At 38.4% G+C, this 12,079-nt stretch overlaps 1 protein-coding gene across 2 annotated transcripts; it reads left to right on the top strand.

Annotated features, from left to right (window-relative positions):
- The first annotated feature begins 222 nt into the window (after positions 1-222).
- Positions 223-5,908, top strand: tent5c (terminal nucleotidyltransferase 5C). Of its 2 annotated transcripts, none has more exons than XM_079882486.1 (3): positions 223-264; positions 448-575; positions 2,056-5,908. In XM_079882486.1, exon 3 carries the CDS (start codon positions 2,068-2,070, stop codon positions 3,235-3,237), a length of 1,170 nt encoding a protein of 389 aa, XP_079738612.1. In that variant the 5' UTR covers positions 223-264; positions 448-575; positions 2,056-2,067; the 3' UTR covers positions 3,238-5,908. The 2 variants fall into 2 exon arrangements, with proteins under 2 accessions (XP_079738612.1, XP_079738613.1); XM_079882487.1 differs by having other exon boundaries at positions 448-579.
- The last annotated feature ends 6,171 nt before the right edge of the window (positions 5,909-12,079 follow it).

Below are 12,079 nucleotides of genomic sequence, written 5' to 3'. Positions count from 1 at the left end.
ATTTGATCAAACCCTAAACCTCATGTTACTGTCAAATGTGTACTAGCCTACTTGCTACACAGGCCTGAGCTACTCTGCCAAAACCGGACGTCAAATTCGACATGTGCCTGTGGTCGCCTGGCAACAAAAAAAAACTCTTCAGCCAATCACAGGCTTCGGCTGGCGCATTGATACAAGCGAATAGAACGCCGTATGTTTTTGAATTCCATATAGAGCCTTAGTCCATTGATGCCTTGTAGTGCGGAGCTCGGCACTGGAGTACTGGTAAGTTCAATGCAGATTGTTATTTATTTGATTATTTGATTGTTATAGAAAATAAATATTTGTATGTTTGACCCACGTGATGATGGCATGGCTTCAGAAAAAAAATAGTGCGCAGTGGAGGTGCGGAGAGTCAGGTTGTTTTGTAGGCAGTTATAAGAGAGCGCGCATGTGTGTGCTCTTCAGAACTGAAGCTCTGGCGTTTGACGACTGAACAGATGGATGGAGCTGCTGCTGCTAATAAACCTGATTTGACATCCACTACTTTGTGCCGACCACGTTGCTGAGAACTTCAGGTGGATTTCTTGAGAACAGTAGGTGCGACGTTTTTTATATTTATACTTCATAAGCGCGTTGGATCTGAGTGATTTGGATGCAGTCGGAAGATTTACTTTACTTTACTTTCAGATTAATTGCAGGTATATTGGTTTGGTTGGTTTGAACGCTGACCTCGCGCACATTGTGGATCTTTCGATCTCACGTGCGCTTTGTATCAAACGATTGGTTTTCATTTATTCATCATACTCTTGAGTAAATAGCTCGTTTTGAATCTTTCAAGTATGCACTGTATTTCGAACATTGTAAGTTAGCACGCATGTTTTACTTGCTTACGTTGCATGTAGTTCTGACTAAAGTTTATATTGTCGTGAGTTCGCGTGCTGAGTGCCATGTATCAAAACATCTTGTAATTTCCCTCTTGTAAGTTGGAATCAATCCAAAAGGAATCAAGCGGGCATTTTCTTATATTATTCCAACATAAAACAAAATGGAGAAACATGTACATTTTAAAACCATTTTGTTTTCAAGGCAATTGTGGTTACCAAACAGAATACAATTCCCGGAAGACATCAGTGGGAATTAAAAAAATATTTAAAGATTAAGACAAAACACTGTTACATTATTGTATCCTAACTTATAGGGACCATATAACAAAAACTGGTGTTCTTTTTTAAGGCTACCAATTTTTGTAATTTTATTTGATTACATTTTGTATATTTGAGAATTTTTCTGATTGTTTTAAAATTACGATGGGAATACTGTTCACATTCTTTGTTGTTTGGCTCAACCCTGTCAGAGTCATATTCATAATTTATGAATAGCATAAATTTCGTCAAGTTAATCAGTGTGCATGAATTATTAATGCTCTTTTGGGATTTGTTTGGATACATTTTTTTTTTTTTTTTTTTTTAAATGGAATCATGATGAATTAGTTGAGCAGCTGAGTGTCACCCATTATAAATGCTTCAGGTCCGTTTGGCCTTCTGGAAAGCCTGAGAATCATTATTAGCTTTTCTGTTATGAGAGTGAACCTGTTAGACCATTTATATATTTTTATATTCTATGGTACATATATATATATATATATATATATATATATATATATATATATATATATATATATATATATATATAATAATATGAAGAGTTCAGACACAAAAGCCTCTAAGTGCCATCTGAAATTTTATTCTAGAATGATCATTTTTATCAAGCTTGTATATTTAAGTTCAGTAATTTCACTTAAATGACAATTAATGGGTAATTTTCATTGTCATTTAAGTTAAATTACTGAACTTAAACATACGAGCTTGACAAAAATGATGAATCTAGAATAAAATTTCAGATGGCACTTAGAGGCTTTTGCGTCTGAACTCTTCATTTTTTTATATATATGTATATATATGCATGTTCCTTAACTTCCCTTTGGGCTTATTATTCCAACTAAATATTAACTGTCTAGATAAAGAGATTTTTGAAAATTGAAAATCAGTGAAATTGTTTTTGCACTTGTCCTAGGAAACTGCATAGATGGCAAACATGGCCTCTGCCTCATCCAGCAGCGAAAGTGAGTCGCAAAGTGTGCTTACCTGGGAGCAAGTGTGCCGTTTGAACGACGTGCTGACAGAGGTTGTGCCCGTCCACGGACGTGGCAACTTTCCCACCCTGGAGGTCCGGCTAAAGGATATCGTACAGATGGTGAGGAACCGTCTGGAGCTGAGTGGCATTACAGTCAAAGATGTGCGTCTGAATGGCTCCACTGCTAGCCACGTGCTGGTAAAGGACATTGGCTGGAGCTACAAAGACCTGGACGTCATCTTCAGGGTAGACCTTCCTCGGGAAGAGGAGTTCCAGCTCATCAAAGATGTGGTTCTAAGCACTTTGTTAGACTTTCTGCCCGAGGGGGTAAACAAAGAGAAGATCACTCCTATGACTCTGAAAGAGGCCTACGTCCAGAAGCTGGTCAAAGTCTACACTGAGCAGGACCGCTGGTCCCTCATCTCGCTGTCCAATAACAATGGCCGCAATGTGGAACTTAAGTTTGTGGATTCAATCCGGAGACAGTTCGAGTTCAGCGTGGACTCCTTCCAGATCATTTTGGACTCTGTTCTGTCGTACTATGACTTCTCAGAAAACGCCATGTCTCAGCACTTCCACCCTACCGTGGTCGGGGAGAGCGTGTACGGTGACTTTGCCATGGCTCTGGACCACCTCAGGAACAAGATGATTGCCACCAAACGGCCAGAGGAGATCCGTGGAGGTGGTTTGCTCAAATACTGCAACCTCCTGGTGAGGGACTTCAGGCCTACGGACGAAGACGAATTTAAGGCCCTGGAGCGCTATATGTGCTCCCGTTTCTTCATTGACTTTCCCGACATTGGTGAGCAACAGCGCAAACTGGAGGCTTATCTGCAAAGTCACTTTGTCGGTGAGGAGAAGAACAAGTACAACTACCTCATGATCCTGCGGCGGGTTGTGAACGAGAGCACCGTGTGTCTCATGGGACACGAGAGGCGGCAGACACTCAACCTCATCTCGCTGACGGCGTTTCGGGTGCTCGCCGAGCAGAATGCCATACCTGATGCGTCCAACGTCACCTGTTACTACCAGCCGGCTCCGTACGTCAGAGACCTGAACTTCAACAACTACTATGTGGCCTCTTGTAACCAGTCCATTCCAACTTGGTTGCCTTGTAACTAAGACATGATTCTTGTTCAACAAAATCCATGAGTTGGCTAGAAAAGCTGGATTTTTGGCCATAAGGGATGTTTCCCTCTGTAGGCATAAAGGATCTTTAAAATGACAAGTGTTTACTTTCCTTTTCTTTTTTTCTTTCTTTTAATTCCTTCTCTGCAGAGGTGCCAAGATGTTTTTGATTCAAAGTGATATATTTTAGCGAATGAATTAGACTTTTTTTTTTCTTTTTCTTTTTTTCTTTTTTTTAACCTTAATATTCTAAAGTTTCAGATTTGTTTGCTCTCGTCGCTGTCCTTGCTCTGAGAGATTCATTTTTTTTTTTTTTTTTCATGTTGAAACAATTCCCACAGTGCCTTAATATATATTGTAACCCTAAAAGTGAAGGAAATGCACATTGGGGCAAAATTATATTTTTCCTGTGATACAAAATATAAAGGCCAAAAAAATAAAAAATGTTCTTAGAAATTCAGAGAAAAAAAAATTATATAAAATTGAGAGAAAAAGATGAAAAATGTGAGCACAGGTGAAATAGGTATTTTAGGTCTCAAGTTATCAGGAGATTTTGATTGTTTTTTTGGTACACTAGTGGGCAGCTAAAGTTCTTTTTGTTCTCATGAATAGAAATGTTAACAGAATCATGTTGAAGTATTCATAGCAATGCGCTTCAGTTTGCTGTGTGAATGCATACAGATGACTTGTTCCACTGTACATTTTGGAGAAATTGTTCAGTCTTGCTAGTTACATCCAGGGTGAGAAATTGAAATCGGTTTCAGCGTGTACAAAGAGAATTTGTCCTCTTCCCACAGCTAGAGAGAGCAGTAAAAAGTCATTTTTAATGAACTAGATTAATAAGGCTCCTTGGATCTAGTGGTTTAATCTTCCCTTCATATCTCATTAACATTGTGTACGTGTTTAAATGGGACAGAGAGGTCATGGTTGTCCATACAAGGATCAACTGTTGGGACGATGGATCCTCCTGAGCTTTTTGCAGCCATTAGCAGACTTAGCATTGCCGTGTGTAACAAGACCTCCAGCTAACAGCCCAGCCAAATGGTGTCACGGCGCTCTAAAATTATCCCTTCCCTCTCGGGATGTGCCTTGAATGGACAGCATATGGGATGGAATTTCTAGTGGGGCGAATGTCTTTCCTGTGCTTCTGATTCGCGTCACTGTAGATGACACTGTATATGTGAATGCTGGTATGTCACAAGGCCTTTTCTGATAGTTGAGGTGTGGGAGGGTTCACCGCTGTAACCGGGGGATAGACCAATGCTCAGCCAAATGGATGTAAAAACACATTGGTGTGGATTTCTTTCCAGGTTTGGATCTAATCGATTTTGCTGGGGTTGCTGCTCTTGATCTTTATTGGGCTTCAGTGTCTCCTGTCTTGGTCCTTTGTCAGTGAATTTGACGTAATGGCTTCAAGGAACATTGCAAGTGTCAGTTGGGTAAAATCAATTCCATGCTTTTTGTAAGTTAGACAGTATTAAATTGTGACTGCCTATTACTGTCCATTGCCCCCCCCCCCCCCCCCACCACCACCAATCATGCCCATGTGTAGTTCCTCTTTCGACAGTCATCCATTCAGAGAAGTCCAGTACTCCGCTAGCTGGTCTTACGTAATGGCTGACAGCTGTCCCCTGCCCCTCAGGTTCCCTCTTCGTCTCTGCTCGCGCGCCTCAGCTCCTGCTGCTTCAGCTTGTACAAGCACGAGATAACCATGAGAGCCACGTTCCTTCTCTTATCAGCCGTCACAGACTTCTAGGGTAATGAGAAGGGTCACACAGCCTCCCTTTCAGTGGGTCACACCCCAAAGTGTATTGAGCTGGAATGGATTTTACTCTTATGATTTTTTTTTTTTTTTTTTTTTTTGGGCCCCTACACCATCGTATAATTTTGGGACATGCAGACTTTGGACCAATGTTTGAACCAGCAACACAGCACATGTGCCTTTTTTTGTGGTCACCCATTTGGGTTTAGCTTATGACTTTATGCGAAATGCAAGTAAAGACCTTGTAGCTCAATCCTCTGGTTTCAAAACAATTTGGTTAAAGGTGAAGGAGGATGAATGACATGGACAACTAAGAATGCAAAGTTTCTTATTTATTTATTTAGTCCCAGATATACCGTAAGTCATGTCACACCCTGCTTTTTCTGAGTGTAGTTGTCTAGTCATTCCAGTTGTTTTGTAATTTTAATGTCTTTTCCTCATCCTCCTAACCAAAGCAAGTACTGTGCACTACACAGCGCTTTCAAAATCTCTTAAGGCCAAATTGTTAAAATACCCATTTCAATAAATGCACTTTACAGGCCTTGTCATACTCAAGCCCTGTGAACACAAGCTATAAGGTGTTTTTTTTTTTTTTTTTTGCCGTCTCAGGGACATAAAGGGCTACAGTCTTGATGGCAACAACTGTTCAGCGAAAGTAAAAGTTGAACTGTTTGAAATGCTTTGTCTTACAACTGAGATATTAAGTAAAATGTCAGTGCACCAGGAACAAGTACTTCTGTTTCAGAACTGGTTTCCCCCTCGTTTTTTTTTTTTTTTTTTTCTTTGGATGTATAAAGGGCACTTGTATGATCTGTAGTTGTTGGCCAACATAATTATCACCTTAATCTGTCCTTTATTGATCATGTGTATTACAGTCACACACACAAAAAAAAAAAAGAAACATGGCATTTGTTTAGGTTTTTTTTTATTTTTATTTTTTTTTTATTTTTTTTTTTTTAAATCTTTATCTTGTGCAGATGCACTTCACTTAGATAAGGCATGGTGTGATGAGGCTTGGTTCATTTCCTGTTTGAAGTCTGCGTAAAGTGTGTTTCATGGAAAGGGAGTGTTGAAAATGGGAAAACATGCTTTTGTGTGTATTGAATTCATATCGTTCTTATTTTCTTTTGTCCCCTCTGTCTGCTGTAATTCCATATTCCCCAGTGTTAACCTTTATTCATTAGACAAAGGTGTTGGAGCTTTTGTAACCGCTCTGAATGCTTCTGTAACTCTGTGTGTGCAGGGGAGGTTTATTGGATTTGGATATGCTTGTCTAAAGTGCAAGTCTTGATGATTGAGGCCTTTTTGAAGCCCTTTTGCAATGTTGCAAGTGGAGTTGTGGATTTCAGCACATTTTGTTTACTTTTTTTGTGTTTTATTTGTCTTGTTTGTCTGTAAAGATGCTAATGATTGTGAGTTTAAAAAAAGTGAAAAATGGAAGAAGTCGCACTATTATTTTGAAGTAGTTATGTCGGCTCTCTGATGTCGGCGTGGTGATTTAATGATGTAGATTCATTATGCCATTTTGTTTCAAAGCACTTTTACCTCACTATAATTTTCCTTTGGATGGAATTGAGAATAAGGAAAATGTGTATCAATGGGAAAAAAAATAAAGTATTGAAAGCCCATTCTTTCTCATGCTCTTTTCTTTGAAAGTAAAATGTTTTCTATAAAATTCTACAGCGTTCTACAAATGTAAAGTCTACCTGAATAAGTTTTTTAAATGCTTATCTGAACTAAGTAAACTCTATATTAGTATTCAATTTAAGCTCAACTTTCTGATACTGGTGTTCACATCATGCACTGGGGCATGAATAATAAGGTAGAGTTTTTCACTGTTTCCCAGCTGTATTTACACTGTTTTATCATTGCTTTTGTTGTTAGGTTTAGCAACATGCTTTTCTTGTGACATCTGGAGTTCATTTTCTTCTCTATTCATCAAATGATCCAACGGATATGATTGTTATTGTGTACCAAGTATTGTGAGATCTGTGTTCGAGTGGGTACCACATTACTTATCTTGTAGGTAAGTTGTCAGAACATCTAAGTAATTTAATACAGTATAGTGTAAAGTATACACTTAAACTAAAAGTTAAAATGGCTTATGTCCTTTGTTCATTTTACTTAACTTGGTTAAGTAGATTAAACTTAATTCCATATGTGAAATATGCATCTAAAAACTAAGTAAATTTTACTTGGATTTGCTGTTTGAGATGGAGGGACACTTTATTACAGTGTTTTCTCGTAATGGTGGAGACTGATAGTTTCAAGTGTTTGAATGATCAGTGTTCACTGAGGTGTTTATTCCTAAGGGCTCTTTGGCCCATGTGGTGTTCATCTCTGCTGTGTTGCTCCACTGCCCTTAAAAGCACAAGTATGAATCAGCAGTCTCTGCTGCAGGCTGGAGCTGCTCTCTGTGGCTGATATACATAGTCCTGATCTATATCAGTCACAGCGGGCTAAAAATTAAAAGGTTTGGTTGCACTTTTTCTTATACATTATGTGCTAAATGATACTTAGAAAAGTCATGCTTACCTCCTATTCTTTAACATGTCTCCATTTACCTTGAGATTTGTAGTGGTTAACAAGAAACTTGACAAAAATGTAGCACGAGGGTTTTGAGCTTTGTTAAAACTTATCTAGGTGTGTAGTGAAATTCCCTAACCGGTTTCTTCTCTTGCGTTACGCTTCAACAAGCATACTGATAAGTGCTTTGCTTTTAGTATTTATTAGGCATTCTAATGGCATTTAATTAAGAATTGTATAATAATTTGTTAGGCTGCATCTAAAATCGCATACTTCCCAAATATATAGTAGGTGCAACACAGTATATGACAAAAGAACCATGTCTGAATTCACAGTACTCATAAAAGAGTAGGCAAAACGTATGCGGATGACCTACTATTTCCGGCGAGACGTAACTGATGCTGGTATATCACATGATGATGAGAGCATAGCAAATGTAGTATGTCCAGATTGCATTCATACTATATAGAACATACTTTTTTTAGCGGTTGTGGAGTACTTATTCAAAATAAGTAGGCCTACCTATACTGAGGAGAGTGTGCGATTTTGGACGCAGCCAAAGTTCCAATGTTCTGTTACTGGAGGCCACTGGGAAAACAATAATGAGTGAAAATGGCTGGCCAACAATGACTGATTTCTGGAACAGTGCTGATAGAAACATGTAGAGGGAAACAATGAAAGCACAGCACACAGCACAATCTTTACAACGGTACGGTACAATATCTAGAGAATCCTCCCTCTCCATTCTCTTCAGTACTATCATTTATGAGAGGCATATGGCCGAGAGAAAGTTCCCTGCTTTAAATAATCAGTCTTTCTGCATAAGGGGCATTCGACTGTGCAGAGAACAGCGTTTTTGTGTTGTATGAAATATGTTTCTGTTATGCTGGGGAGAGCATGTGTTTCTCCATAACTTTTATGCCTATTGTCAGATCAACTTTTAATTAGTCCTAAATGTTATACAAGACTATAAAAGATGAATACTGAGACTTTGCTCCCACAAAGTTATTAATCAAACTGCTAAGTTGAGAGTTGTTTTCAGGACAGACTGCATTTTAGAGGCAAAAGGAAGATAATAGTTCTATCATTTGTATGTGGAACAATGAAAATGTCTGTTTCCCAGATTATAAATCGTATGTAGTTCATATGTAATGTTTGTGATGGTCACAACTATTGTGTCAGGGGCAGTTAAAACAAAAGATAAACACATTAGTGTGTGTTTGACATCCTCTTTGTGATGATAGGTTGAGCTGTATCTGTAAAAAAGATTCCCATGGCACTCCTGTAAAGCTGTAGAGGTTCACGGGGGTTCAGCGTGATACTTTTGGTGCAAGCAGCAAACTTATCAATCCTCTGAGAAATCAAGCAGCTTAAGCAAACTGTCTTTCCTGGCCAGGAAATGGGCAGGCTGCTCAAACACTAACTGCCTGCATCAACATCTTTCAAGAGGTGCCATTTATAGGAACTCAAGGTCCTGAGAAACAGGTGAGAGATGGAGGGAGGGATGCCAGATGTTCTTGTGGCTGAAACAGAGAGAATGAGAGACGTGGGGTGGGGTGGGGTGGGGTGTGGTGGGGTAAGGGGGAGTAAACTTAACTAAAGCTGGGTATTTGACCTTGTGTGTGTAGCATTTCTCAGAAACAATCATATTACATCTCAGAAACAATCATATTACACCTCAGTAAGTTCCTTTGCACCTCCCCCTGGTTTGATGGTGTTCAGGAACCTGAGCCGCAACCTCAAGATCCCCACACGCTCTCCGTCTCTGCTGTGTCACAACATCCAAGCTGTCTTCAAGACTAACTGAGCAAGACTGACTTTGCATCTGTTTCATGTGATTGTCTTCAGGAAGACAATTTTTATAATGTGAAAGTACATTGTGAAATTGACAACTGTGTGACATTATCTACTAATAATAGTCTATAATAATAAACTTCTTAATCTTCTGCAATTTTTGTATATTATAGGGGAGACCAGGGCTAGTTTTGTCAAATGCAAATGACCAGTGGATTAATGTTGCTTTCAAACATTGTTCTAAAATTTGTTAACTGTTTACAAACTAAACATTTTAAAATGTAATTTTTTTGTATATATAATGCTTTTTGTTAACTTTTATATTTGTGCTGCTTCATGAATTGGTCATTAATTTTGTTTGTGTTTTGCTGAAAAGCCATTTATAGGCTTTTTATTAGTTCAGTCAGTGATAACTTACCATATGGTCAGTAGCCTAACCTTTATATTTTTTCCCTTGGCATTAACAGTGGAAATATTTTGCTGTCAAGACTTCAAGATAGCCTATGTGCCTAAACTGACTTTCAAAAATAAACTTAAAAATATATCAGGCTATTCACTGGATTAAAAGTGTGACAACTGACCCTGGTCTCTCCTACATGCAGTGTTTATGAGGTTATAGTCGGAACAAAATTGGCCCTTGACTATGAGAGGGAAAAAAAAAGATAAAATTTGAGAAAAGTTGAAAGAATGCATCTGTTGATTGTAAACCAAAAAATACTAAATGTATAATTTGCTTTAACATTAAACATAAAGCCTATTTCTGTCAACTAAATACAGTTAGGTCTACTGATAAAATACTCGACAGATTCCTGCATGCAGCCACTTCCTGCAGACTTATGAACTGGATGAGCTCTTCATCGTGTTGCAGGCATGGGAAGAAAAGAAAAGAAAATCACTTTCGCTTCGCTTTTGTGCTGTTACAACCTTAGACCCCTTATAAATGTCAGTCAGTAAAAATGACTTACTGTTTTGTTTTGTCATCATCACTTTCATGAAGTTTCCTCATATTGCTCTCGCATTTCAAATAAACATCTTCGCGCCAAAACGTTCCTTGCGTGACCAGTCTTTTCCCAGAAACATTTATAGTCAGAACTCTACAATAAATGGATCCGTGTGGATAAACAATGTAATACGCTACATTATGAGGCAACAAACCAGAAATGTAGTAGGCTTAAATGTGTACTGCTGTCCCCCACTGAGCAGCAGTGAAACTCGCAGCAGTGACCCGCTCCTGCCCTCTTCGACAGCAGGACAAGAGCAGTACAATAAGCAGATGCTCTGCGCTAATCAATGATATATTTTCAGTTCCAGCACTGATAAAACAAACAGACCTAGCATCTGATCTATGTTCATTCACTATATTAATTACTCTGCTGCTGCCTATAAGGGCAATCAATCAGTTTCATTTCATTCTGCTTAAACCTGATCTGGATTTAAATCTGGATCGCAGCGCTTTTGTTGGTGCATTAATAAATTTGGACGTCAGCAAACATTGTGATAAAGAAAAGAACCATGAGATCATAATTTACATTCAAAGAGCTATGCTATTTAAATGGATAGTTCACCCAAAACTAAAAAAAAATCTGTCCTCATGTCTTCCCAAACCCATGGGGCTTTATTCGGCAGGACATAAAAGAAGATATTTTGAAGAATGTTGGTAACCATGGTTCCCATTGACTTCCGTGTATAGACAAAAAAATACAATTGAAGTCAATGGGTCAACATTCTTCATAACAGCTTTTTTCATCACAGAAGCAAGCAAGTCATACAGGTTTTAAACGACATAAAGAGGAGTAATGAAATCTTTTTAAATTTTAACTTTATCATTTTAGGCAGGCTTCCAAAACAACTGATGATTGAAAAACACTGTGAACAGAATGTAGAATAAATCTAAACTCACTTTCAATTGCTTTTATGTCTATAATATCTTATTTGTATGTGCATAAAAAGATAAAAAAAAAACTGAGACATAACATTACTGTTATAGTGTGTGTAAACTGTAAGTGTCTCACAGACTGGTCCACAGATGCATCATGTGCAATAATTGTTTAATGGTTCATTGCACAAGCATGAAAAACACTTTCCAAAAAAGATCTGTAAAGCTGATTTAGATGTTACAAAATTATCTTTGAAATACAATATGCTGAAAAAGGGATGTTTCTTTTTTTGTTGTTGTTGCTGAGTTTAGCTGAATTACTTGAATTTATGAATATAATGCATTTTACAAAAAGACTGCTATAAGGAGGGTTATTTAAGGACAGCTCATGTGAGGCTGCAAACCAGCCAATGATGATGAGAAGCACAGTGTCATGTCTCCATTTCCCAGATACCCCTGCTGATTCCTGATGTTGTTGTCATACTCATTCTGAGTCACAGTATAAAGCCAAAGCAATCTTGTCCAGGTGTTACAGTTCAGAGCAGCTTTGTTGACCCCCTCAGACATGGTGAGAGCTGTTAAAGACTTACTCATTTTCCTCACCACATGTGCCACACGGAGAGAGACACTGGCACTCTGCTGGACTGCTGCTTTACCAGCAGTGCTTACATGATTAAAAACAAACAGCATGACTGAAGCGTACAATGCGCTATTTGACCAATCCGACTGAGGATATATGGATGGACTTGAGAAGGGCTGTCCACTAAACCAGACACAAGATTGGGGAAGGAACTGACGTGGCCAGATATGCAAAGGTGACGTTTTCACGCAGACTCAAGGTTGTAGCAGTAATTTGTAGTAATTAAATCCTGTAATAG

The sequence above is a fragment of the Squalius cephalus genome, assembly GCF_949319135.1.
Source record: "Squalius cephalus genome assembly, chromosome: 9".
In the NCBI taxonomy this organism is placed as follows: Eukaryota; Metazoa; Chordata; class Actinopteri; order Cypriniformes; family Leuciscidae; genus Squalius; species Squalius cephalus.
Note: the sequence above shows the minus strand (reverse complement) of the source record. Positions and strands in the feature narration are given on the sequence as shown.